This window comes from Chiloscyllium punctatum, chromosome 21, assembly GCF_047496795.1.
Source record: "Chiloscyllium punctatum isolate Juve2018m chromosome 21, sChiPun1.3, whole genome shotgun sequence".
NCBI classification, from domain to species: Eukaryota; Metazoa; Chordata; class Chondrichthyes; order Orectolobiformes; family Hemiscylliidae; genus Chiloscyllium; species Chiloscyllium punctatum.
Window position 1 is genome coordinate 18,763,694 of NC_092759.1, and position 27,848 is coordinate 18,791,541.

Here is a 27,848-nt window from a genome sequence, read left to right on the forward strand (position 1 = left end):
GGGCACTGGCCAACTCCAGGCAGAGGGAGCCCTGGGATTGCTTGTTGTGTTTACATGGCTGTATTTTCCCAGTATGCCCAGCTGCTCTATATTCCCAGATGGCGTGACGATAAGGCATGAGGCGATGATGGGAGTGAGGTGAAGCCGCGCCCATGCCGAAGAGCAAGAGGAATGGCCAGGGCGTACCCAAGGGGACAGCAGGTGATGCCAGGGGTTCACGAGACACCCTAGAGGAGCTGCTTGCCATCCATGACACACCCGGTGACACAAGCTGCCCGGCGTCCGGTGATGCGGTGTCTCAGAGCCCACTCAACTACCGGATGGCCAATGTCAGCGAAGGCAACGAGATGGTAACGGCAGCCTTTCACCGACCACTATCTGTCCCAGGCTAGCGACACCAGCCACCACCCGCCATCTACACCGAGATCACTACATAGTCTGGTGACCAATCTCTGCCAGTCCGAACTCAGTGCGGGTCACATTGCCTGGCATTCTTGGTCAGGAGATTCTGGTCTGAGAATGCTACTTGATGTATCTAACCCCATGCTGTCCTTGTCCTGGGAGGGTGTGATGGGGGACACAGTGTAGAAGGAGTTTTACTCTGTATCTAACCCTGTGCTGTCCCTGTCCTGGGAGGGTTTGATGGCGGGACAGTGTAGAGGGAGGTTTACTCTGTATCTAACCCCATACTGTTCCTGTCCTGGGAGCGTTTGATGGTGGGACAGTGTAGAGGGAGCTTTACTCTGTATCTAATCCGGTGCTGTCCCTCATCCTGGGAGTGTTTAATGGTGGACAGTGTGGAGGTAGCTTTACTCAGTATCTTACCCCATGCTGTTCCTGACCTGGAATGTTTGATGGGGGACAGTGTAGAGGGAGCTTTACTCAGTATCTAACCCCGTACTGTTCCTGACCTGGAATGTTTGATGGGGGACAGTGTAGAGGAAGCTTTACTCTGTATCTAACCCCGTGCTGTCCCTGACCTGGAATGTTTGATGGGGACAGTGTAGAGGGAGCTTTACTCTGTATCTAACCCCGTGCTGTCCCTGACCTGGAATGTTTGATGGGGGACAGTGTAGAGAGAGCTTTACTCTGTATCTAACCCCATGCTGTCCTAGACATGGAATGTTTGATGGTGGACAGTGTAGAGGGAGCTTTACTCTGTATCTAACCCCTGTGCTGTCCCTGTCCTGGGAGGGTTTGATGGTGGTCAGTGTAGAGCGAGCTTTACTCTGTATCTAACCCCATGCTGTCCTAGACATGGAATGTTTGATGGTGGACAGTGTAGAGGGAGCTTTACTCTGTATCTAACCCCTGTGCTGTCCCTGTCCTGGGAGGGTTTGATGGGGGGACAGTGTAGAGGAATGCGTTACTCTGTATCTAACCACATACTGTCCCCATCCTGGGAGTGTTTAATGGTGGACAGTGTGGAGGGAGCTTTACTCAGTATCTAACCCCATGCTGTCCCTGACTTGGAATGTTTGATGGGGGAAAGTGTAGAGGCAGCTTTACTCTTATCTAACCTTGTGCTGTCCCTGTCATATAGTCATAGAGATGTACACCACAGAAACAGACCCTTCGGTCCAACCCGTCCATGCCGACCAGATATCCCAACCCAATCTAGTCCCACCTGCCAGCACCCGGCCCATATCCCCCCAAACCCTTCCTATCCATATACCCATCCAAATGCCTCTTAAATGTTGCAATTGTACCAGCCTCCACCACTTCCTCTGTCAGCTCATTCCATACACGTACCACCCTCTGTGTGAAAAAGTTGTCCCTTAGGTCTCTTTTATATCTTTCCCCTCTCACCCTAAACCTATGCCCTCTAGTTCTGGACTCCCCGACCCAAGGGAAAAGACTTTGTCTATTTACCCTATCCATGCCCCTCATAATTTTGTAAACCTCTATAAGGTCACCCCTCAGCCTCCGACGCTCCAGGGAAAACAGTCCCAGCCTGTTCAGCCTCTCTCTATAGCTCAAACCCTCCAACCCTGGCAACATCTTTGTAAATCTTTTCTGAATCTTTTCAAGTTTCATAACATCTTTCTGATAGTAGGAGACCGGAATTGCACACAATATTCCAACAGTGGCCTAACCAATGTCCTGTACAGCTGCAACATGACCTCCCAACTCCTGTACTGAATACTCTGGCCAATAAAGGAAAGCATACCAAACACCTTCTTCACTGTCCTACCTACCTGTGACTCCACTTTCAAGGAGCTATGAACCTGCACTCCAAGGTCTCTTTGTTCAACAGCACACCCCACGACGTCCTGGGAGGGTTTGATGGGTAACAGTGTAGAGGTAGCTTTACTCTGTATCTAACCACATTCTGTCTCTGTCCTGGGAACGTTTGATGGGGGGACACCGTAGAGAGAGCCTTACTCTGTATCTAACCCCGCGCTGTCCCTGTCCTGGGAGGGTGTGCTGGGGTACAGTGTAGAGGCAGCTTTACACTTCATGTCACCCCCTGCTGTCCCTGTCATGGGAGCGTTAGATAGGGGTGACGGTGTAGAGGGAGCTTTACTCTGTAACTAACCCCGTGCTGCTCCTGTCCTGGGAGGGTTTCATGGGGGACAGTGTAGAGGTAGCTTTACACTTCATGTCACCCCATGCTGTGCTGTACCTGTCCCTGGGAGTGTTTGATGAGGGGGACAGTGTAGAGGGAACTACTCTGTATCTAACCCCACGCTGTCCCTGTCCTGGGAGTGTGTGATGGGGGACAGTGTAGAGGGAGCTTTACTCTGTATCTAACCCCGTGCTGTCCTGGACCTCGACTGTTTGATGGGGACAGTGTAGAGAGAGCTTTACCTCGTATCTAACCCTGTGCTGTCCCTGTCCTGGGAGTGTTTGATGGTGGAGATATGTAGAGGAAGCTTTACTTGGTCTCTAACTTTGTGCTGTCCCTGTCCTGGGAGCGTTTGACAGGGGACAGTGTAGAGGAAGCGTTACTGTGTATCTAACCCCATACTGTCCCTGTTCTGGGAGCATTTTATGGTGTCAGTATATAGGGAGCATTACTCTGTATCTAACCCCGTGCTGTCCCTGTCCTGGGAGTGTTTGATGGGGGGACAGTGTAGAGGGAGCTGTACTCTGTATCCACCCCTGTGCTGTCCCTGCCCTGGGAGTGTTTGATGGGGGACAGTGTAGAGGGAGCTGTACTCTGTATCCACCCCCGTGCTGTCCCTGTCCCTGGGAGTGTTTGATGGGGGACAGTGTAGAGGGAACTGTACTCTGTATCCACCCCTGTGCTGTCCCTGCCCTGGGAGTGTTTGATGGGGGGACAGTGTAGAGGGAGCTTTACTCTGTATCTAACCCCATGCTGTCCCTGTCCCTGGGAGTGTTTGATGGGGGGACAGTGTAGAGGGAGCTGTACTCTGTATCCACCCCCGTGCTGTCCCTGCCCTGGGAGTGTTTGATGGGGGGACAGTGTAGAGGGAGCTTTACTCTGTATCTAACCCCATGCTGTCCCTGTCCCTGGGAGTGTTTGATGGGGGACAGTGTAGAGGGAGCTGTACTCTGTATCCACCCCTGTGCTCTCCCTGTCCTGGGAGTGTTTGATGGGGGGACAGTGTAGAGGGAGCTGTACTCTGTATCCACCCCCGTGCTGTCCCTGTCCTGGGAGTGTGACAGTGTTGAGGGAGCTAGCCTTTGAGGGCTGGGATCTGGGATCGGAGTGATTTGCTGTCGGGTTAATGCGGCCTTCCTGGTGTTGCTGTTTCCAGGTGGTTTATGGTTACTGCTGGAGTTGGTGGCGAGCTGTCTTTTCCACTCTCGCCACCATCCTGTCGTGTGGCCTCTTGATCATGGTGTTCTACTGGAGACCAGAATGGCACATGAAGTCCTTCTGTGCCCCGTGCCATCTCCAAGACGCTGAGTATGTCCTGATGAAAACCACGGTAAGGTTCATTGTCTCTCTCTCTCTCTGCAACTTCCTTCTTCATTTCCTTTCAGTATTCTTGGGCATCACTGGCTGGGCCCGGCATTTCCTGCCCCGTCCCTAGTTGCCCCCCTTGAGAAGATGGGGGGGTGAGCTGCCTTCTTGATCCGCTGCAGTCCATGTGCTGTAGGGTAGACCCACAATGTCCCTGAGGGAGGGAATCCCAGGATTCTGACCCAGCCACACTGAGGGAACGGCGATATATTTCCAAGTCAGGATGGTGAGGGGCTCAGAGGGGAACTTGCAGGGGGTGGGGTTCCCATGTATCTGCTGCCCCTTGTCCTTCTAGATGGAAGTGGCCGTGGGTTTGGAAGGTGCTGCCTGAGGATCTTTGGTGAGTTTCTGCAGTGCATCTTGTAGCTGGTACACACTGCTGCTACTGAGCATCGGTGGGTAAGGGAGGGAGGGGATGTTTGTGGGTGTGGGGCCAATCAAATGGGGGCTGCTTTGTCCCTGGATGGTGTCGAGCTTCTTGAGTGTTGTTGGGGCTGACCCCATCCAGGGGCAAGAGGGGATTATTCCCTCACCCTCCTGACTTGTACCTTGTAGATGGTGGGACAGGCTTTGGGGGGAGTCAGGAGGGGAGTTACACACTGCAGGATTCCCAGCCTCTGACAATTGCTGCAGTTTTGGTATGACTGGCCTGCTCGTTGGATGCTGCCTGAACTGCTGTGCTCTTCCAGCACCACTAATCCAGTAGCTGAGTATCTGGTCAATGGTAACCCCCAGGATGTTGACCGTGGGGTATTCAGTGATGGTAACACCATTGAACATCCAGGGGCAGTGGTGGTTAGATTCTCCTTTCTTGGTGATGGTTAGAGTCTGGCATGAGTGTGAGACAGATATTCCGTCTACCTCTGAACTTTGTGATCAGTGTAAGTTGTAGCTGAGGTGGGAAGGTAAGGATTGATTTCACAAAAAGGTTCATATTCATTGAGTGCTGTAACATTTCTGCTTCTGTGTCGTATCTTCATCTCCTCCCTATTCCGCTCCCCCCACTTCTCCACCCCCCCTTTGCTTCTCTCTCTCTCCCCCCTCTGCTTCTCTCTCTCCCCCTCTGCTTCTCTCTCTCCCCCCCCCTCTGTTTGTTTCTCTCTCTCTCTCTCTCTCTCTCCCCCCCTCTGCTTCTCTCTCTCTCCCCCTCTGCTTCTCTCTCTCTCTCCCCTCTGTTTCTCTCTCTCTCTCTCTCTCTCTCCCCTCTGCTTCTCTCTCTCTCTCTCTCTCTCTCTCCCCCCTTTGCCTCTCTCTCTCTCTCTCTCCCCCTCTGCTTCTCTCTCCCCCCCGCTTCTCTCTCTCCCCCCCTTTGCCTCTCTCTCTCTCTCTCTTTCTCTCTCTCCCCCTCTGCTTCTCTCTCTCTCTCCCCATCTGCTTCTCTCTCTCTCTCTCCCCCCTTTGCCTCTCTCTCTCCCCCTCTGCTTCTCTCTCCCCCCCCGCTTCTCTCCTCTCTCCCCTCTGCTTCTCTCTCTCTCTCTCTCTCTCTCTGCTTCTCTCTCTCCCCCTCTGCTTCTCTTTCTCTCCCCTCTCCTTCTCTCTCCCCCTGCTTCTCTCTCTCTCCCCCTGCTTCTCTCTCTCTCCCCTCTCCTTCTCTCTCCCCCTCTGCTTCCCTCTCTCTCTCTCCCCCTCTGCTTCTCTCTCTCTCTCCCCCTCTGCTTTCTCTCTCTCCCCTCTCCTTCTCTCTCCCCCTGCTTCTCTCTCTCCCCCTCTGCTTCTGCTTCCCTCTCTCTCCCCCTCTGCTTCTGCTTCTCTCTCTCTCCCCCTCTGCTTCTCTCTCTCTCCCCGCTCCTTCTCTCTCCCTCTGCTTCTCTCTCTCCCCCTCTGCTTCCCTCTCTCTCTCCCTCCTCTGCTTCCCTCTCTCTCCCTCCTCTGCTTCTCCCTCTCTCTCTCCCTCCTCTGCTTCCCTCTCTCTCCCCCTCTGCTTCTCTCTCTCTCTCTCTCCCCCTCTGCTGCTCTCTCTCCCCCTCTGCTTCTCTCTCTCTCTCTCTCCCCCTCTGCTTCACTCTCTCCCCCTCTGCTTTCCTCTCTCTCTCTCCCTCCTCTGCTTCCCTCTCTCTCCCTCCTCTGCTTCCCTCTCTCTCCCCGCTTCTCTCTCTCCCCCCCCCACTTCTCTCTCTCTCCCTCTGCTTCTCTCTCTCTCTCCCGCTCTGTTTCACTCTCTCTCCCCATCTGCTTCTCTCTCTCTCCCCTCTGCTTCTCTCTCCCCTCTCTGCTTATCTTTCTCTCCCCTCTGCTTCTCTCTCTCTCCCCTCTGCTTCTCTCTCTCTCCCCTCTCTGCTTCTCTCTCTCTCCCCTCTGCTTCTCTCTCTCTCCCCTCTCTGCTTCTCTTTCTCTCCCCTCTGCTTCTCTCTCTCTCTCCCCTCTCTGCATCTCTTTCTCCCCTCTCTGCTTCTCTCTCTCTCCCCCCTCTGCTTCTCTCCCTCTCTCTCCTGCTCTGCTTCTCTCTCTCTCTCTCCCCTCTGCTTCTCTCTCTCTCTCCCTCTCTGCATCTCTTTCTCCCTCTCTGCTTCTCTCTCTCTCCCCCCTCTGCTTCTCTCTCCTCTCTCTCCTGCTCTGCTTCTCTCTCTCTCTCTCCCATCTGCTTCTCTCTCTCTCTCTCTCTCTCTCTCTCCCGCTCTGCTTCTCTCTCTCTCTCTCTCCCTCTCTCCCATCTGATTCTCTCTCTCTCCCCCTCTCCCTCCCCCCCCACCTTGCCCCCCCCCAGGATGAGTTGAGGAGTGGCACCGTCAGAGAGTGAAGTTTCTCTACCTGAAGTACAGTACTCAGACTGACAACAGGACCGAGAGACCATCGAGGACGTGGATGAGTTCTCCCTGCTCAGAAAAAACATCTCGTTTACAGGGATCCAGGTCAGCCTTCAAACCCTTTCCTTGGCCATTCTCTCTCCAGCAGCAACAACAGAAGCTTGCATTTACATAGCCCCTACATCACAAATTATCCCAAGGTGCTCCTACAGGAAGGTGAGAAACGTGTCACACTGAGTTGAGGCATTTCTTGCAGTCTGGGTCACAAACCAAAGGAACAGGAGCGGGGAGACCATTTGGTCCATCCAGATTGTTCCAATACATGGCAGCTGACCTTGGTTTAACTCCTCCTTGCTGCCCCCTACCCATATCCCGAGAGAACACCTACCCACAGATCCCAGCCTGAAATATTCCCAACAAAGAGCCTCCTGGGAGAGGGAATTCTGAAGGTCCACCACCCTCCTCAGAATATTGATTGCAATTCCAATCTCCCTGCGACAGGAAGGATGTTGTGAAACTTGAAAGGTTCAGAAAAGAATTACAAGGATGTTGCCAGGGTTGGAGCTAAAGGGAGAGGCTGAACAGGCTGGGGCTGTTTTCCCTGGAGCGTCGGAGGCTGAGGGGTGACCTTATAGAGGTTTACAAAATTATGTGGGGCATGGATAGGGTAAATAGGCAAGGTCTTATCCCTGGGGTCGGGGAGTACAGAACTAGAGGGCATAGGTTTAGGGTGAGAGGGGTAAGATATAAAACCTCTTTCACATTGAGAGTGGTAAGTGTATGGAATGAGCTGCCAGAGGATGTGGTGGAGGCTGGTACAATTGCAACATTTAAGAGACATTTGGATGGGTATATGAATAGGAAGGGTTTGGAGGGATATGGGCCGGGTGCTGGCAGGTGGGACTAGATTGGGTTGGGATATCTGGTCGGCATGGACAGGATCGAAGGGTCTGTTCCATGGTGTACATCTCTATGACTGTATGACAGGGTCAGCACAAGGTTAGATACAGAGTAAAGCTCCCTCTACACTGTCCCCCATCAAACATTCCAGGTCAGGGACAGCACGGGGTCAGATACAGAGTAAAGCTCCCTCTACACTGTCCCCCATCAAACATTCCAGGTCAGGGACAGCATGGGGTTAGATACAGAGTAAAGCTCCCTCCACACTGTCCCCCATGGATAGGGTAAATAGACAAGGTCTTTTTCCTGGGGTCGGGGAGTCCAGAACTAGAGGGCATAGGTTTAGGGGGAGAGAGGAAAGAAACAAAAGACAGCTCATTCCATACCCATACCACCCTCTGTGTGAAACAGTTGCTCCTTCGGTCCCTTTTATATCCTTCCCCTCTCACCTTCAACCTATGCCCTCTAGTTTGGACTCCCCCACCCCAGGGCAGAGACTATAGGGAGGAGCTTACAGAGGGACAGAGATAGGGAGGAGGTATAGGCTGGAGGGGCTTACAGAGATAGGGAGGGGCTGGAGGGACTGGAGGGGGTTACAGAGATAGGGAGGGGGTGTAGGGGCTGGAGGGGGTTACAGAGATAGGGAGGGAATGTAGGGGCTGGAGGGGGTTACAGAGATAGGGAGGGAATGTAGGGGCTGGAGGGGGTTACAGAGATAGGGAGGGGGTGTAGGGGCTGGTGGAGGTGACAGAGATGGGGAGGTGTAGGGGGTTACAGAGATAGGGAGGGGGTGTAGGGGCTGGAGGTGGTAACAGAGGTAGGGAGGCGGTGTAGGGGCTGGAGGGGTTACAAAGATAGGGAGGGGCTGGAGGGGGGTTACAGAGATAGGGAGGGGGTGTAGGGGCTGGAGTGGGTTACAGAGATAGGGTGGGGATGTAGGGGCTGGAGGGGGTTACAGAGATAGGGAGGGGGTGTAGGGGCTGGAGCGGGTTACAGAGATAGGGAGGGGCTGGAGGGGGTTACAGAGATAGGGAGGGGGTTTTGGGGCCACACTATTGGAGGGTCAGTACTGTGGGAGTGAGAATTGAACATTGTCTGATCTGTTGCAGTTCCTCTCTGAGATCTCGCAGTGTTCTCCTGCCTGGCTATCTCTTTATCTTCTCTCGGGGGAAATGGAACGAGAAAGGGGCAGGGAGTGTGAAAGAGGGGCAATCTCGGAGTGCTGCTGACGGCTGTGTCCCTCTCTCTGTCCTGTCCCAGATTCGCTTTTTGCAGCATCAGAGTGTCCGGTATATCTGGGATCCGAACAAGAGATCCTTCATCGTACTGAGGTAGGAAACCTGTTCCTGGGCTGGACTGTTTGGGTGTGAAAGAGACAGGCTGGGCCTGGGAACGAGCATTCTCCCTGTCCTGACTATCAATCCTTCATTAATCAGGGACCGCCACTTTGGTTTCCCCTTCCCTGAATTCTCCTCCTTTCTCCAGCTCCTGCCGGTGTTAGCCCCTCATTCCTGTCTCTTTCCACAGGGGTCTGGAACAAAATGTCTCCTGCTCCGATCTCCACAGCAAATACCTCGATGGGCTGGTCTACCAGGAATCACAAAACAGGTAGCACTCCGACAAAACGCGGAGTCTCTGCGGTCCCAGAGGTTTCCAGCTCGCTGTTTATGACTGACTCTCTCTCTGTCGTTTTTCCCAGGAAGCTGATTTACGGACCGAATGTTATAGCAGTGCAAGTGCCTCCGTATTGGAAACTCCTCGGGAAAGAGGTGGGTCAATTCCCAGCTGCTTGGCAAGACTACCACAAGCCCAATCTCGCAAATGTGGCAGCTGGTCTGACCGTCAGGTTGGCACACCCCTCCCTGTGCCCCCTTCAACACCCACTCCCTCACCCACCGATGCTCAGTAGCAGCAGTGTGTACCATCTACAAGATGCACTGCAGAAACTCACCAAAGATCCTCAGGCAGCACCTTCCAAACCCACGGCCACTTCCATCTAGGAGGACAAGGGGCAGCAGATACATGGGAACCCCACCCCCTGCAAGTTCCCCTCTGAGCCCCTCACCATCCTGACTTGGAAATATATCACCGTTCCCTCAGTGTGGCTGGGTCAGAATCCTGGGATTCCCTCCCCCAGGGACATTGTGGGTCTACCCTCCAGCACATGGACTGCAGTGGGTCAAGAAGGCAGCTCACCCCCCACCTTTTCGAGGGGGGCAACTAGGGACGGGGCAGGAAATGCTGGGCCCAGCAACACCCACATCCCAGAAGAGAACAAAATAAAAATGAGTCAAAAGCAAATTTTCTTTTTCAAATTATGTTAAAGGATTAATATTGACCAGGTGTAACAGGTGAATTCACCATCCCCACTGCCCGCTCTCTCTGGTACAGTCTCTCAAAGTCCTTACCCTCTGCCTGCTCTCTCTGTTACAGTCTCACAGAATCCTTACCCCCTGCCCACTCTCTCTGTTACAGTCTCACAGAATCCTTACCCACTACCCACTTTCTCAGTTACAGTCTCACAAAATCCTAAGCCCCTGCCCGCTCTCTCTGTTACAGTCTCACAGAATCCTTACCCACTGCCCGCTCTCTCTGTTACAGTCTCACAGAATCCTTACCCACTGCCCGTGCTCTCTGTTACAGTCTCACAGAATCCTTACCCCCTGCCCACTGTCTCTGTTACAGTCTCACAGATTCCTTACCCACTGCCTGCTCTCTCTGTTACAGTCTCACAGATTCCTTACCCACTGCCCGCTCTCTCAGTTACAGTCTCACAGAATCCTTACCCACTGCCCGCTCTCTGTTACAGTCTCAGAGATTCCTTACCCACTGCCCGCGCTCTCTGTTACAGTCTCACAGCATCCTTACCCACTGCCCGCTCTCTGTTACAGTCTCACAGAATCCTTACCCCCTGCCCACTCTCTCTGTTACAGTCTCACAGAATCCTTACCCACTACCCACTTTCTCAGTTACAGTCTCACAAAATCCTAAGCCCCTGCCCGCTCTCTCTGTTACAGTCTCACAGAATCCTTACCCACTGCCCGCTCTCTCTGTTACAGTCTCACAGAATCCTTACCCACTGCCCGTGCTCTCTGTTACAGTCTCACAGAATCCTTACCCCTTGCCTGCTCTCTCTGTTACAGTCTCACAGAATCCTTACCCACTGCCCGCTCTCTCTGTTACAGTCTCACAGAATCCTTATCCACTGCCCGTGCTCTCTGTTACTGTCTCACAGAATCCTTACCCCCTGCCCGCTGTCTCTGTTACAGTCTCACAGATTCCTTACCCACTGCCTGCTCTCTCTGTTACAGTCTCACAGATTCCTTACCCACTGCCCGCTCTCTCTGTTACAATCTCACAGATTCCTTACCCACTGCCCGTGCTCTCTGTTACAGTCTCACAGAATCCTTATCCCCTGCCCGCTGTCTCTGTTACAGTCTCACAGATTCCTTACCCACTGCCTGCTCTCTCTGGTACAGTCTCACAAGATTCTTATCCACTGCCTGTTGTCGTTACAGTCTCAGAGATTCCTTACCCCCTGCCCGCTCTCTCTGTTACAGTCTCACAGAATCCTTACTCACTGCCCGCTCTCTCTGTTACAGTTTCATAAATTCTTACCCACTGCCCGCTCTCTCAGTTATAGTCTCAGAATCGTTATCCACTCCCCGCGCTCTCTGTAACAGTCTCACAAAATCCTTACCCACTGCCCGCTCTTTCTGGTACAGTCTCACAGAATCCTTAGCCCCTGCTCGCTCTCTCAGTTACAGTCTCACAGAATCCTTACCCCCTGCCCACTCTCTCTGTTACAGTCTCACAAAATCCCTTACCCACTGCCCCACTCTTTCTGGTACAGTCTGTCAGATTCCTTACCCACTGCCCGCTCTTTCTGGTACAGTCTCACAGAATCCTTACTCCCTGCCCACTGTCTCTGTTACAGTCTCACAGATTCCTTACCCACTGCCTGTGCTCTCTGTTACAGTCTCACAGAATCCTTACCCACTGCCCGCTCTCTCTGTTACAGTCTCACAGAATTCTTACGCACTGCCTGCTCTCTCTGGTACAGTCTCATAGATTCCTTGCCCACCCCCCGCTCTCTCTGTTACAGTCTCAGAGATTACTTACTCACTGCCCGCTCTCTCTGTTACAGTGTCACAGAATCCTTACCCCCTGCCCGCTGTCTCTGTTACAGTCTCACAGAATTCTTACGCACTGCCTGCTCTCTCTGGTACAGTCTCATAGATTCCTTGCCCACCCCCCGCTCTCTCTGTTACAGTCTCAGAGATTACTTACTCACTGCCCGCTCTCTCTGTTACAGTGTCACAGATTCCTTACCCACTGCGCGCTCTCTCTCTGTTACAGTCTCACAGAATCCTTACCCACTGCCCGCCCTCTCAGTTACAGTCTCACAGAATCCTTACCCACTGCCTGCTCTCTCTGTTACAGTCTCACAGATTCCTTACCCACTGCCCGCTCTCTCTGTTACAATCTCACAGATTCCTTACCCACTGCCCGTGCTCTCTGTTACAATCTCACAGATTCCTTACCCACTGCCCGTGCTCTCTGTTACAGTCTCACAGAATCCTTATCCCCTGCCCGCTGTCTCTGTTACAGTCTCACAGATTCCTTACCCACTGCCTGCTCTCTCTGTTACAGTCTCACAGATTCCTTACCCACTGCCCGCTCTCTCTGTTACAATCTCACAGATTCCTTACCCACTGCCCGTGCTCTCTGTTACAATCTCACAGATTCCTTACCCACTGCCCGTGCTCTCTGTTACAGTCTCACAGAATCCTTATCCCCTGCCCGCTGTCTCTGTTACAGTCTCACAGATTCCTTACCCACTGCCTGCTCTCTCTGGTACAGTCTCACAGATTCTTATCCACTGCCTGTTGTCGTTACAGTCTCAGAGATTCCTTACCCCCTGCCCGCTCTCTCTGTTACAGTCTCACAGAATCCTTACTCACTGCCCGCTCTCTCTGTTACAGTTTCATAAATTCTTACCCACTGCCCGCTCTCTCAGTTATAGTCTCACAGAATCGTTATCCACTCCCCGCGCTCTCTGTAACAGTCTCACAAAATCCTTACCCACTGCCCGCTCTTTCTGGTACAGTCTCACAGAATCCTTAGCCCCTGCTCGCTCTCTCAGTTACAGTCTCACAGAATCCTTACCCACTACCCACTCTCTCTGTTACAGTCTCACAAAATCCTTACCCACTGCCCACTCTTTCTGGTACAGTCTGTCAGATTCCTTAACCACTGCCCACTCTCTCTGTTACAGTCTCACAGAATCCTTACTCCCTGCCCACTGTCTCTGTTACAGTCTCACAGATTCCTTACCCACTGCCCACTCTCTCTGTTACAGCCTCACAGAATCCTTATCCACTGCCCTCTCTCTGTTACAGTCTCACAGATTCCTTACCCACTGCCCGCTCTCTCTGTTACAGTCTCACAGATTCCTTACCCACTGCCCGCTCTCTCTGTTACAGTCTCACAGAATCCTTACCCACTGCCTGCTCTCTCTGGTACAGTCTCATAGATTCCTTGCCCACTGCCCGCTCTCTCTGGTACAGTGTCACAGATTCCTAACCCACTGCCCGCTCTCTCTCTGTTACAGTCTCACAGAATCCTTACCCACTGCCTGCTCTCTCTGGTACAGTCTCATAGATTCCTTGCCCACTGCCCGCTCTCTCTGTTACAGTCTCACAGAATCCTTACCCACTGCCCGCTCTCTCTGTTACAGTCTCACAGATTCCTTACCCACTGCCCGCTCTCTCGGTTGCAGTCTCACAGAATCCTTACCGCACTGCCCGCTCTCTCTGTTACAGTCTCACAGATTCCTTACCCACTGCCCGCTCTCTCGGTTGCAGTCTCACAGAATCCTTACTCACTGCCCGCTCTCTCAGTTACAGTCTCAGAGATTCCTTACCCCCTGCCCGCTCTCTCTCTGTTACAGTCTCACAGATTCCTTAACCACTGCCCGCTCTTTCTGGTACAGTCTCACTGAATCCTTACTCCCTGCCCGCTGTCTCTGTTACAGTCTCACAGATTCATTATCCACTGCCTGTTGTCGTTACAGGTCTCAGAGATTCCTTACCCACTGCCCGCGCTCTCTGTTACAGTCTCACAGAATCCTTACCCACTGCCCGCTCTCTCTGTTACAGTCTCACAGAATCCTTACCCACTACCCACTCTCTCTGTTACAGTCTCACAGAATCCTTACCCACTGCCCGCTCTCTCTGTTACAGTCTCACAGAATCCTTACCCACTGCCCGCTCTCTGTTACAGTCTCACAGAATCCTTACCCACTGTCCGCGCTCTCTGTTACAGTCTCACAGAATCCTTACCCACTGCCCACTCTCTCTGTTACAGTCTCACAGAATCCTTACCCACTGCCCGCTCTCTCTGTTACAGTCTCACAGAATCCTTACCCACTGCCCGCTCTCTGTTACAGTCTCACAGAATCCTTACCCACTGTCCGCGCTCTCTGTTACAGTCTCACAGAATCCTTACCCACTGCCCGTGCTCTCTGTTACAGTCTCACAAAATCCTTACCCACTGCCGCTCTCTGTTACAGTCTCACAGAATCCTTACCCACTGCCCGCTCTCTGTTACAGTCTCACAGAATCCTTACTGACTGCCCGCGCTCTCTGTTACAGTCTCACAGAATCCTTACCCACTGCCCGCTGTCTCTGTTACAGTCTCACAGAATCCTTACCCACTGCCCGCTCTCTCAGTTACAGTCTCACAGAATCCTCACCCACTGCCCGCTCTCTCAGTTACAGTCTCACAGAATCCTTACCCACTGCCCGTTCTCTCAGTTACAGTCTCACAGAATCCTTACCCACTGCCTGCTCTCTCAGTTACAGTCTCACAGAATCCTTACCCACTGCCCACTCTCTCTGTTACAGTCTCACAGAATCCTTACCCACTGCCCACTCTCTCTCTTACAGTCTCAGAGTTTCCTTACCCCCTGCCCGCGCTCTCTGTTATAGTCTCACAGAATCATTCTCCACTGCCCGCGCTCTCTGTTATAGTCTCACATAATCGTTATCCACTGCCCGCTCACTCTGTTACAGTCTCACATAATCCTTACCCACTGCCCGCGCTCTCTGTTCTAGTCTCAGAGATTCCTTACCCCCTGCCTGCTCTCTCAGTTACAGTCTCACAGATTCCTTACCCACTGCCCGCTCTCTGTTACAGTCTCACAGAATCCTTACCCACTGCCCACTCTCTCTGTTACAGTCTCACAGAATTTACCCACTGCCCACTGTCTCTGTTACAGTCCTCAGAGATCCTTACCCACTGCCCACTCTCTCAGTTACTGTCTCACAGAATCCTTACCCCCTGCCTGCTCTCTCTGCAGATCCTGAATCCGTTCTATGCGTTTCAAGCGTTTAGTGTGATCCTGTGGTTTGTTGAAGCATATTACCCTTACGCTGTGGCCATCATCGTGATGAGTATCTGCTCGATCGCTCTGTCTCTGTACACGGCCCGAAAGGTGAGACTGACTCGGGTATCACCCCAGACTGGCAGGACTGTGTCTGTGATACCCCCCACACGGTGACGGGGACGGGGTTTGTGTCTGTGATACCCCCCACACGGTGACAGGACGAGGTTTGTGTCTGTGATACCCCCCCACACGGTAACAGGACGGGGGGTCTGTGTCTGTGATTCCCCCACACGGTGACGGGACAGGGGGTCTGTGTCTGTGATTCCCCCCACACGGTGACGGGACGGGGGTCTGTGTCTGTGATTCCCCCCACACAGTGACAGGACAGGGGTCTGTGTCTGTGATTCCCCCACACAGTGACGGGACGGGGGTCTGTGTCTGTGATTCCCCCAACACGGTGACGGGACGGGGGTCTGTGTCTGTGATTCCCCCACACAGTGACAGGACAGGGGTCTGTGTCTGTGATTCCCTCACAGTGTGATGGGGACGGGGGACTGTGTCTGTGATTCCCCCCACACGGTGACAGGACGGGGGTCTGTGTCTGTGATACCCCTACACGGTGACAGGATGGGGGGTCTGTGTCTGTGATTCCCTCACAGTGTGATGGGACGGGGGACTGTGTCTGTGATTCCCCCACACGGTGACAGGATGGGGGTCTGTGTCTGTGATTCCCCCACATGGTGACAGGACGGGGGGTCTGTGTCTGTGATTACCCGCACAGTGTGATGGGACGGGGGTCTGCGAATCCCCCCTGACACTGGGTCTGTTTCTGCAGCAATACACGATGCTTCACGAGATGGTGCAGTCACACAACTCCATTCGGGTGAGCGTGCTCAGGAAGGGCAGTGGTAAGTCTGGGCCAGGTTCTCTCACCCGGGCCCAGGGCCTGGTCACGGCCTGAATCAGAGAGCTCATTCCAGCTGCTCCAGGGAAGGATAGGCTGGGATCCGCAGCAACAAGGGAGGTAGCAACAGGGTGGGATCCCCTTCACCCTAGGGGGAGCTGATGCTACCGTGGCTACACTGGCCGCACAGAGACCCTTCCGAGCGGAGCAGGCAAATGGGGAGGTTTATTGGAGGCATTCCTAATTGTGAAGGTTTGGATGTGGTTCAGTCAGGGGACGCTGTTCCTGGAGCAGCAGGAGCCAGGCTCCTGAGGGACATGGATGGGAAAGAAAAGGCACAACATACCCCGAGAGGCAGCAGGTGGGAATGGGGCTGCTGAAGGTGGGAAGGGAGCAGATCCCATGGGAAACATTCCGAAGGGAATGGAGGAAATAATTTCAAGGGGAGAGACGGGCAGGGTGATTTCATAGAGCAAAGGCAGAGGAGGGAGGAGGAGGAGGGCCAGGGAGAGGGAGAGAGGGAGGGAGGGGAGAGAGAGGGAGAGAGAGAGGGGGGTGGGAGGGGGGAGAGGGAGGGAGAGAGAGAGAGAGAGGGGGGTGGGAGGGGGAGAGGGAGAGAGAGAGGGAGGGAGAGAGAGAGACGCGGGGAGGGGAGAGAGGGGGGGTGACGGGAGAGAGAGGGGGTGGGAGAGAGAGAGAGGGGAGAGAGGGAGAGAGAGGGGGGAGGGAGCGGGAGAGAGAGGGGGAGAGAGGGAGGGAGAGAGAGAGGGGGAGGGAGGAGGGAGAGAGAGAGGGAGTAGGGAAGGGGAGAGGTGGAGAGAGAGGGAGGGAGGGGGAGAGAGAGAGAGGGAGAGGGGGAGAGAGAGAGAGAGGGGGTGAGTGTGTAATGGCTCCCCTGGTGGTGAGTGTGTAATGGCCACCCTGGTGGTGAGTGTGTAATGCCCCCCCGGTGTGAGTGTGTAATGTCCCCCCCCCAGGTGTGAGTGTGGAATGGCCCCCCCCCCCCCCCAGGTGTGAGTGTGGAATGGCCCCCTCTGGGTGTGAGAGTGTGTAATGGCCACCCTGGTGGTGAGTGTGTAATGCCCCCCCGGTGTGAGTGTGTAATGTCCCCCCCCAGGTGTGAGTGTGTAATGGTCCCCCCCAGGTGTGAGTGTGTAATGGTCCCCCCCCCCCCCCAGGTGTGAGTGTGGAATGGCCCCCTCTGGGTGTGAGAGTGTGTAATGGCCACCCTGGTGGTGAGTGTGTAATGTCCCCCCCCCAGGTGTGAGTGTGTAATGGTCCCCCCCCCCCAGGTGTGAGTGTGGAATGGCCCCCTCTGGGTGTGAGAGTGTGGAATGCCCCCCCCCAGGTGTGAGTGTGTAATGGCCCCCCCCAGGTGTGAGTGTGGAATGGCCCCCCCCCCCAGGTGTGAGTGTGTAATGGCCCCCCCCCAGGTGTGAGTGTGGAATGGCCCCCTCTGGGTGTGAGAGTGTGGAATGCCCCCCCCAGTTGTGAGTGTGGAATGGCCCCCCCCAGGTGTGAGTGTGGAATGGCCCCCCCCCCAGGTGTGAGTGTGTAATGGCCCCCCCCAGGTGTGAGTGTGGAATGGCCCCCCCCCAGGTGTGAGTGTGGAATGGCCCCCTCTGGGTGTGAGCGTGTAATGGCTGCCCCGGGGGTGAGTGTGGAATGGCCCCCCTGGGGGTGAGTGTGTAATGGCCCCCTCTGGGTGTGAGTGTGTAAGCCCCCCCCCCCCCCCCCCCACCCCGGTGTGAGGGATGGTGCAGGAGGGAGGGATTCCGGTTTCTGGATAACTGGGGTTCTTTCTGGAGAAGGTGGGACCTCTATAAACAGGATGGTCTCCACCTGAACCTGAGGGGCACCAGTATCCTTGGAGGGAGGTTTGCTAGTGCTCTTGGGAGGGGTTTAAACTAACTCTGCAGGAACCTAGACAGTAGCTTTAGGGTGCAGGACCTGGAGTGTAGGGAGGTTAGGAACATGGCATCAATCTCAAAGGAGGGTGCCTGTAAACAGGAAAGTGGCTTGAAGTGTGTATACTTCAATGCAAGAAGTATACAAAATAAGGTAGGTGAACTTGCAGCGTGGGTTGGTGCCTGGGATTTCGATGTTGTGGCTATTATGGAGACATGGGTAGAACAGGGACAGGATTGGCTGTGCAGGTTCCAGGGTTTAAATGTTTTAGTAGGTTCAGAGGTGGGGGTAAAAGAGAGGGAGGTGTGGCATTGCTTGTCAAAGATAGTATTACAGCGGTGGAAAGGACGATGGATGAAGACTCGCCATCTGAGGTAGTTTGGGCTGAGGTTAGGAATAGGAAAGGTTAGGAGTTAGGAGTTTTCTACAGGCCTCCTAATTGTCCTAGAGACGTAGAAGAAAGGATTGCAAGGATGATTCAGGAGAAGAATGAAAGTAATAGGGTGGTTGTTATGGGGGTCTTTAACTTTCCTGATATTGACTGGGAAAGCTTATAGCTCGAGTTCGTTAGATGGGTCGGTGTTTGTCCAATGTGTACAGGAGGGTTTCCTGACACAATATGTAGACAGGCCAACAAGAGGTGAGGCCATACTGGATTTGGTTCTGGGTAACGAACCAGGCCAGGTGTTAGAATTGGAGGTAGGTGAGCACTTTGGGGACAGTGACCACAATTCGGTGACTTTTACTCTAGTGATGGAGAGGGATAAGTGTGCACTGCATGGCAAGAGTTATAGCTGGGGGCAGGAAAATTATGATGCGGTGAGGCACGACTTAGGATGCTTGGCTTGGAAAAGTAGGCTTCAAGGCAAGGGCGCAATTGATATGTGGAGCTTGTTCAAGGAGCAACTATTGAGTGTCCTTGATAAATATGTACCTGTCAGGCAGGGAGGAAAGGGTCTTGTGAGGGAGCCGTGGTTTAATAAGGAATTGGAATCCCTTGTTAAAGGGAAGAGGGCGGCCTATGTAAAGATGAGGCGTGAAGGTTCAATTGGGGCGATTGAGAGTTATAAGGTAGCCAGGAAGGATCTGAAGAGAGAGCTAAGAGCAGCAAGGAGGGGACGTGAAAAGCCCTTAGTTGATAGGATTAGGGAAAACCCAAAGGCTTTCCATAGGTATGCCAGGAATAAAAGAATGACTAGGGTAGGAATAGGTCCAGTCAAGGATCGTAGTGGGAAGTTGCGTGTGGAGGCTGAAGAGATTGAGGAGACACTGAATGAATACTTTTCGTCAGTATTCACTCAGGAACAGGACATTGTTGCCGATGTGAATATTGAGTCACAATTAATTAGAATGGACGGCTTTGAGGTATGTAGGGAAGAGGTATTGGAAATTCTGGAAAGGGTGAAAATAGATAAATCCCCTGGGCCTGATGGCATTTATCCTAGGATTCTCTGGGAAGCAAGGGAGGAGATTGCAGAGCCATTGGCCTTGATTTTTATGTCCTCGTTGTCTACAGGAGTAGTGCCAGAAGACTGGAGGATAGCAAATGTGGTTCCCTTGTTCAAGAAGGGGAGTAGGGATAACCCTAGTAACTATAGGTCGGTGAGTCTCACTTCTGTTGTGGGCAAAGTCTTAGAGAGAATTGTAAGGGATAGGATTTATGAACATCTGGATAGGAATAATGTGATCAAGGATAGTCAGCATGGTTTTGTGAAGGGCAGGTCGTGCCTCACAAACCTTATTGAATTCTTTGAGAAGGTGACTAAGGAGGTGGACGAGGGTAAAGCGGTAGATGTGGTGTATATGGATTTTAGTAAGGCGTTTGATAAGGTTTCCCATGGTAGGCGACTGCAAAAAATACAGAGGTATGGCATTGAGGGTGAGTTGGAGGTTTGGATTAGGAATTAGCTGGCTGGAAGAAGACAGAGGGTAGTAGTTGATGGTAAAGGTTCATCTTGGAGTGCAGTTACAAGCGGTGTTCCGCAAGGATCTGTTTTGGGACCATTGCTGTTTGTCATTTTTATAAATGACCTGGAGGAGGGGTTAGAAGGTTGGGTGAGCAAGTTTGCGGATGATACGAAAGTCGGTGGAGTTGTTGACAGTGAGGAAGGATGTGTCAGGTTACAGCGGGATATAGATAAGTTGCAGAGCTGGCAGAAAAGTGGCAAATGGAGTTCAATGTGGGTAAGTGTGAGGTGATTCACTTTGGTATGAATAACAAAAAGATGGGGTACTGGGCTAATGGTTGGATACTTGGTAGTGTGGATGAGCAGAGGGATCTTGGTGTCCATGTACACAGATCTCTGAAAGTTGCCACCCAGGTAAATAGTGCGGTGAAGAAGGCTTATGGCGTACTGGGCTTTATTGGTAGAGGAATTGAGTTCCGGAGTCCTGAGGTCATGTTGCAGTTGTATAAGACTCTGGTGCGGCCTCATCTGGAGTATTGTGTGCAGTTTTGGTCACCATACTATAGGAAGGATGTGGAGGCACTGGAACGGGTGCAGAAGAGGTTTACCAGGATGTTGCCTGGTTTGGTAGGAAGATCCTATGAGGAAAGGCTGAGGCACTTGGGGCTGTTTTCATTGGAGAAAAGAAGGTTTGGGGGTGACTTGATAGAGGTGAACAAGATGATTAGGGGTTTAGATAGGTTTGACCATGAGAACCTTTTTCCACGTATGGAGTCAGGTATTACGAGGGGGCATAGCTTTAAATTAAGGGGTGGTAGGTATAGGACAGATGTTAGGGGTAGATTCTTTACTCAGCGAGTTGTGAGTTCATGGAATGCCCTGCCAGTAGCAGTGGTGGACTCTCCCTCTCTATGGTCATTTAAACAGGCATTGGACAAGCATATGGAGGATAGTGGGCTAGTGTAGGTTAGGTGGGCTTGGATCAGCGCAACATCGAGGGCCAAAGGGCCTGTACTGCGCTGTATTGTTCTATGTTCTATGTAATGGCCCCCCCGGGGGTGAGTGTGTAATGGCCCCCCTGTGGGGTTGAGTGTGTAATGGCCCCCCTGGTGTGAGTGTGTAATGGCCCCCCTGGGGGTGAGTGTGTAATGGCCCACTCTGGTTTGAGTGTGTAATGGCCCCCCTGGGGGTGAGTGTGTAATGGCCCACTCTGGTTTGAGTGTGTAATGGGCCCCCCGGGGTGAGTGTGTAATGGCTCCCCCGGGGATGAATGTGTAATGACCCCCAGGGGTGAGTGTGTAATGGCCCTGTCTGTTGTGCACAGCCTCTGAGATAGTCAGCTCGTCGGAGTTGGTTCCTGGTGATGTTATCATTATCCCGGAACAGGAGATGATCCTGCCGTGCGACGTGGTGCTGATGAACGGTGCGGTGGTGGTTAATGAGAGCATGCTGACAGGTCAGTGCAAGAACTGAGATCAGGAACACACCATTCACGTCTACTCTGCTCCACCATTCAGTAACATCCACTACCTGAGCTGACTCGGAGCCCCATTCCCATTCTCGGGTCTGACCCTTTCCTCCACTTTCCAACCCTCCAGTATTACCCAACCACAGTGCACTCTGATAGTCCTCCCTATCTCTGTCACCCCCTCCAGCCCCATTACCCCCTCCCTATCTCTGTAATCCCCTCAATCACCTACATCCCTCCCTATCTCTGTCACCCCCTCCAGCCCCGACACCCCCTCCCTATCTCTGTAACCCCCTCCAGCCCCTACACCCCCTCCCTATCTCTGTAACACCCTCCATCCCCTACACCCCCTCCCTATCTGTGTTACCTCCTCCAGCTCCTGCATTCCTCCCTATCTCTGTAACCCCCTCCAGCCCCTACACCCCCTCCCTATCTCTATAATCCCATCCAGCCCCTACATCCTTCCCTATCTCTGTAACCCCCTACACCCCCTCCCTATCTCTGTAATCCCCTCCAGCCCCTACACCCCCTCCCTATTTCTATAATCCCATCCAGCCCCTACACCCCCTCCCTATCTCTGTAACCCCCTCCAGCCCCTACACCCCTCCCTATCTCTATAATCCCATCCAGCCCCTACATCCTTCCCTATCTCTGTAACCCCCTACACCCCCTCCCTATCTCTGTAATCCCCTCCAGCCCCTACACCCCCTCCCTATCTCTGTAACCCCCTACACCCCTCCCTATCTCTGTAACCCCCTCCAGCCCCTACACCCCCTCCCTATCTCTGTAACCCCCTACACCCCTCCCTATCTCTGTAACCCCCTCCAGCCCCTACACCCCTCCCTATCTCTATAATCCCATCCAGCCCCTACATCCTTCCCTATCTCTGTAACCCCCTACACCCCCTCCCTATCTCTGTAACCCCCTCCAGCCCCTACACCCCTCCCTATCTCTATAATCCCATCCAGCCCCTACATCCTTCCCTATCTCTGTAACCCCCTACACCCCCTCCCTATCTCTGTAACCCCCTCCAGCCCCTACACCCCCTCCCTATCTCTGTAACCCCCTCCAGCCCCTACACCCCCTCCCTATCTCTGTAACCCCCTCTAGCCCCTATACCCCCTCCCTATCTCTGTAACCCACTCCAGCCCCTACACCCCCTCCCTATCTCTGTAACCCCCTCCAGCCCCTACACCCCCTCCCTATCTCTGTAACCCCCTCTAGCCCCTATACCCCCTCCCTATCTCTGTAACCCACTCCAGCCCCTACAGCCCCTTCCTATTTCTGTAACCCCCTCCAGCCCCGACACCCCTTCCCTATCTCTGGTACCCCCTCCATCCTTGTAAATCTTTTCTGAACCCTTTCAAGTTTCACAACATCTTTCTGATAGGAAGGAGACCAGAATTGCACGCAATATTCCAACAGTGGCCTAACCAATGTCCTGTACAGCCGCAACATGACCTCCCAACTCCTGTAATCAATACTCTGACCAATAAAGGAAAGCATCCCAAACGCCTTCTTCACTATCCTATCTACCTGTGACTCCACTTTCAAGGAGTTATGAACCTGCACTCCAAGGTCTCTTTGTTCAGCAACACTCCCTAGGACCTTACCATTAAGTGTATGAGTCCTGCCCTGATTTGATTTTCCCAAAATGCAGCACCTTACATTTATCTAAATTAAACTCAATCTGCCACTTCTCAGCCCATTGGCCCATCTGGTCCTGATCCTGTTGTAATCTGAGGTAACCCTCTTCGCTGTCCACTACACCTCCAAATTTGATGTAATCTGCAAACTTACTAACTGTACCTCTAATGCTCGCATCCAAATCATTTATGTAAATGAAAAAAAGTAGAGAACACAGCGCCGATCCTTGTGGTACTCCACTGGTCACAGGCCTCCAGTCTGAAAAACAACCCTCCACCACCACCCTCTGTCTTCTACCTTTGAGCCAGTTCTGTATCCAAATAGCTAGCTCTCCCTGCATCACTTGTGAACTAGCTGAAAATGTGTTGCTGGAAAAGCGCAGCAGGTCAGGCAGCATCCAAGGAGCAGGAGAATCGACGTTTCGGGCATAAGCCCTTCTTGGATGTTCCTTGGATGCTGCCTGACTTGCTGCGCTTTTCCAGCAACACATTTTCAGCTCTGATACTCCAGCATCTGCAGTCCTCACTTTCTCACTTGTGAACTAGCCTTAGTAACTAATCAACCATTAGGAACCTTGCTGAAGGTCTTGCTAAAGTCCATGTCGACAGCATCGACAATTCTGCCTTCATCTGTCCCCTTGGTCACATCCTCACAGAAAGCAGATTTCAATTCCCGATTTGTGGAATTAATTCAAGTTGAAGTCCTGAGCTGGTGACTGGATTTGAACCTGTGTCTCCAGTGTCCCAGTCTAATTCATCACAAGGTTCCCTGGGGCGCCATTGGCTTGGCCTGTTGCTGATTTCTGCTTCTTGCTGTCCAGGAGAGAGCGTGCCTGTGACCAAGACTCCGCTGCCTGACATTTGTGAAGCAGGCAACTACAATGACCCGATCTTCAGGCTGCAGGACTACAAGCGGCATGTGCTCTTCTGTGGCACCCTGATCATTCAGGTCCGACCCTACGAGGACTTTGTGAAGGCCGTGGTGATTCGCACGGGTACGTCCTGACTCCCGTCTGGTGGGAACCTGCCACAAAATCCCTGCTGGCCCGGGGACTGGAAAACTGAAACTGATGCCCCTGTGGTTTCCAGTCGAGGGGTTGCAGATGATTACATTCACTGAAAAGACTGAAAATTTTCAGCTTGCTCTCATCAGGATACATCACAAGAATGCCAAATCTCAACCTGTCATGACAATTCATCACGCAGGCCAGAAGGGGGCTAATTGGTTGAGGCACACATCAGAAGTTGCCGGAAAAGCTCAGCAGGTCTGGCAGCATCTATCGGAGAGAAATCCGAGTTAATGTTTCGGGTCCACTGACCCCTAGCATCCTGAGGAAGGCTCACCAGACCTGAAATGTTAACTCTGATTTCTCTCTCACAAACGCCGCGAGACCTGCTGAGCTTTTCCAGCAACCTGTTTTTGTTTCCGATTTCCAGCATCCGCTGCTTTCTACCTGGTCGAGGCCTGGCTATGGAGAAAGCTTCTGAACCCCCCCTTCCCCCGGCTAATTCAAACAACAGCCACAAGGCTTCAAGAGATGACCTTTCATGTGTGAGCATCGGTGCCCTCTCTCTCCCAGGGTATAAATTGTTGCGATGGGGTTGAACTTGGGCCTTCCTGCACAGGTCCTGATGAGGGTAAGTCAGAGGGCAGCTGAGTAACCCCCTAATGCATCAGCATCTTGAGGATAGGGGAGGACCGAGTCAAGATTAGAGCGGTGCTGGAAAAGCATAGCAGGTCAGGTAGCATCTGAGGAGCAGGAGGATCGACATTTCGGGCAAAAGCTCTTCATCAGGAATTCCTGATGAAGGGTTTTTGCCCGAAACGTTGGATTTTCCTGCTCCTCGGATGCTGCCTGACCTGCTATGCTTTTTCAGCACCGCTCTAATCTTGACTCTGATCTCCAGCATCTGCAATCCTCACTTTTGCCTCCAGGACCAAGACAGTAAAGGGCGCCTGTTTCGGTGTTTCTCGGTGGACATCCCAGACCGTTGGTCGGTGTTAATTTCTGAGTCTCTTTGTGGGGAGCTATGTCAGGCGCCCCTCTCTCTCACACACTCAGTCTATCGCTGTCTCTCTTCACCCACCTGTGTCCTCTCTCCAGGCTTCCTCACCACCAAAGGACAGCTGGTGCGGTCCATTCTCTTCCCGAAGCCGGTGGATTTCAAGCTGTTCCGGGATGCTCGCCGGTTTGTTATCTGCCTGGTGTTAGCAGCTGCGCTCGGCTTCATTTACACCATCATCATCAGCTCCATCCGAGGGGTAAGCTCCAGGACTAGGGGCACACTCTCCAAATCACAGGGCTCCAGTCTGGGAGATCAATCATCTTGGGTGTTCGCAGCCAGCAACATTGAATATACAGGGGGATCCCTGACACAGAGTCCCTGCAGTGTGGAACAGGCCATTCAGCCCACTGTGTCGACACGGACCCACATAACCCCCAGACCCATCCCTCCCTTGCTGATAACCCTGCATTTCCCATGGCCAACCCACTGTAACCTGTACATCCCTGGACACTATGGGACAATTTCCCATGGCCAATCCACCCTAACCTACACATCCCTGGACACTATGGGACAATTTCCCATGGCCAATCCACCCTAACCTGCACATCCCTGGACACTATGGGACAATTTCCCATGGCCAATCCACCCTAACCTGCACATCCCTGGGCACTATGGGACAATTTCCCATGGCCAATCCACCCTAACCTGCACATCCCTGGACACTATGGGACAATTTCCCATGGCCAATCCACCCTAACCTGCACATCTCTGGACACTATGGAGCAATTTCCCATGGCCAATCCACCCTAACCTGCAAATCCCTGAGCACTATGGAGCAATTTCCCATGGCCAATCCACCCTAACCTGCACATCCCTGGACACTATGGGACAATTTAGCACGGCCAATCCACCCTAACCTGCACATCCCTGGACTCTGTGGGACAATTTCCCACGGCCAATCCACCCTAACCTGCACATCCCTGGGTACTATGGGGCAATTTCCCATGGCCAATCCACCCTAACCTGCACATCCCTGGGCACTATGAGACAATATAGCACAGCCAATCCACCCTAACCTGCACATCCCTGGGTACTATGGGACAATTTCCCATGGCCAATCCACCCTAACCTGCAAATCCCTGAGCACTATGGAGCAATTTCCCATGGCCAATCCACCCTAACCTGCACATCCCTGGACACTATGGGACAATTTAGCACGGCCAACCCACTGTAACCTGTACATCCCTGGACACTATGGGACAATTTCCCATGGCCAATCCACCCTAACCTGCACATCCCTGGGTACTATGGGGCAATTTCCCATGGCCAATCCACCCTAACCTGCACATCCCTGGGCACTATGAGACAATATAGCACAGCCAATCCACCCTAACCTGCACATCCCTGGGTACTATGGGACAATTTCCCACGGCCAATCCACCCTAACCTGCACATCCCTGGGCACTATGGGACAATTTCCCACAGCCAATCCACCCTAACCTGCACATCCCTGGACACTATGGGACAATTTCCCATGGCCAATCCACTCTAACCTGCACATCCCTGGACACTATGAGACAATTTCCGATGGCCAATCCACCCTAACCTGCACATCCCTGGGTACTATGGGACAATATAGCACGGCCAATCCACCCTAACCTGCACATCCCTGGGTACGATGGGACAATTTCCCACGGCCAATCCACCCTAACCTGCACATCCCTGGACACTATGGGACAATATAGCACGGCCAATCCACCCGAACCTGCACATCCCTGGGTACTATGGGACAATTTAGCACGGCCAATCCACCCTAACCTGCATATATTAGGATTGTGGGAGAAAACCGGAGCACCCGGAGGAAACCCACGCAGGCACGGGGAGAATGTGCAAACTCCACACAGACTATGAGGCAGCAGCGCTAACCACTGAGCCACCGTGCCACGCAGAACCATAGGCTCTCCAAGTTCCTCGGTAACACAAACAGAAACACAAGGGTAAAGCATGTTCCTTTCGTTTGCAGAGGATCCCTGTGTGCGAATATATCTCACCTTCAGCCAGTTAGCAGGTGTAATGGTGTTAATCCAGTTGTTGGTGTAACTATCAGCACACTCAGGGCTGCTCAGCAACTGCTGCTTATAGCCCAAACATGTCGGGTTCTGTAAACACAGTCTGCCTTCTGCCTGTTAGGGACAACTAAAGGCTCAAACAGCTGTACAGCACAGAAACAGACCCTTTGGTCCAATATTAATTTAGTCTCACATGCCAGCATTTGGCCCATCTCCCTCTTAAACCCTTCCCATATGCCTTTTAAATGTTGCAATTGTACCAGCCTCCACTGCTTCCTCTGGCAGCTCATTCCATACACATACCACCCTCTGCATGAAAACATTGCCCCTTACATCTCTTTTATATCTTTCCACTCTCACCCTAAACCTATGCCCTCTAGTTCTGGACTCCCCCACCCCAGGGAAAAGACTTTGCCTATTTACCCTATCCATGCCCCACATAATGTTGTAAACCTCTATAACGTCACCCCTCAGCCTCCGATGCTCCAGGGAAAACAGCCCCAGCCTGTTCAGCCTCTCCCTATAGCTCAAACCCTCCAACCCTGGCAACATCCTTGTAAATCTTTTCTGAACCCTTTCAAGTTTCACAACATCTTTCCGATAGGAAGGAGACCAGAATTGCACGCAATATTCCAACAGTGGCCTAACCAATGTCCTGTACAGCCGCAACATGACCTCCCAGCTCCTGTACTCAATGCTTTGACCAATAAAGGAAAGCATACCAAATGCCACCTTCACTATCCTATCTACCTGCGACTCCACTTTCAAGGAGCTATGAACCTGCACTCCAAGGTCTCTGTTCAGCAACACTCCCTAGGACCTTCCCATTAAGTGTATAAGTCCTGCTAAGATTTGCTTTCCCAAAATGCAGCACCTCACATTTATCTGAATTAAACTCCATCTGATCAAGATCCCGTTGTAATCTGAGGTAACCCTCTTCACTGTCCACTACACCTCCAATTTTGGTGTCA

The 27,848-nt window shown here is 52.8% G+C and overlaps 1 protein-coding gene across 1 annotated transcript in view; it reads left to right on the forward strand.

Moving 5' to 3' along the window:
* Positions 1–320: 320 nt before the first annotated feature.
* The window catches only part of LOC140492469 (polyamine-transporting ATPase 13A3-like), a 45,671-nt gene continuing 18,143 nt past the window's right edge, over positions 321–27,848 (forward strand). Inside the window, exons 1-11 of the mRNA XM_072591358.1 lie at positions 321–350; positions 3,726–3,899; positions 6,712–6,783; positions 8,839–8,909; positions 9,106–9,186; positions 9,278–9,347; positions 14,942–15,076; positions 15,804–15,876; positions 21,012–21,143; positions 23,623–23,796; positions 24,907–25,064. Of these exons, the coding sequence (XP_072447459.1) occupies positions 321–350; positions 3,726–3,899; positions 6,712–6,783; positions 8,839–8,909; positions 9,106–9,186; positions 9,278–9,347; positions 14,942–15,076; positions 15,804–15,876; positions 21,012–21,143; positions 23,623–23,796; positions 24,907–25,064 (1,170 nt within the window). The remainder of the gene's footprint in view (positions 351–3,725; positions 3,900–6,711; positions 6,784–8,838; positions 8,910–9,105; positions 9,187–9,277; positions 9,348–14,941; positions 15,077–15,803; positions 15,877–21,011; positions 21,144–23,622; positions 23,797–24,906; positions 25,065–27,848) is intronic.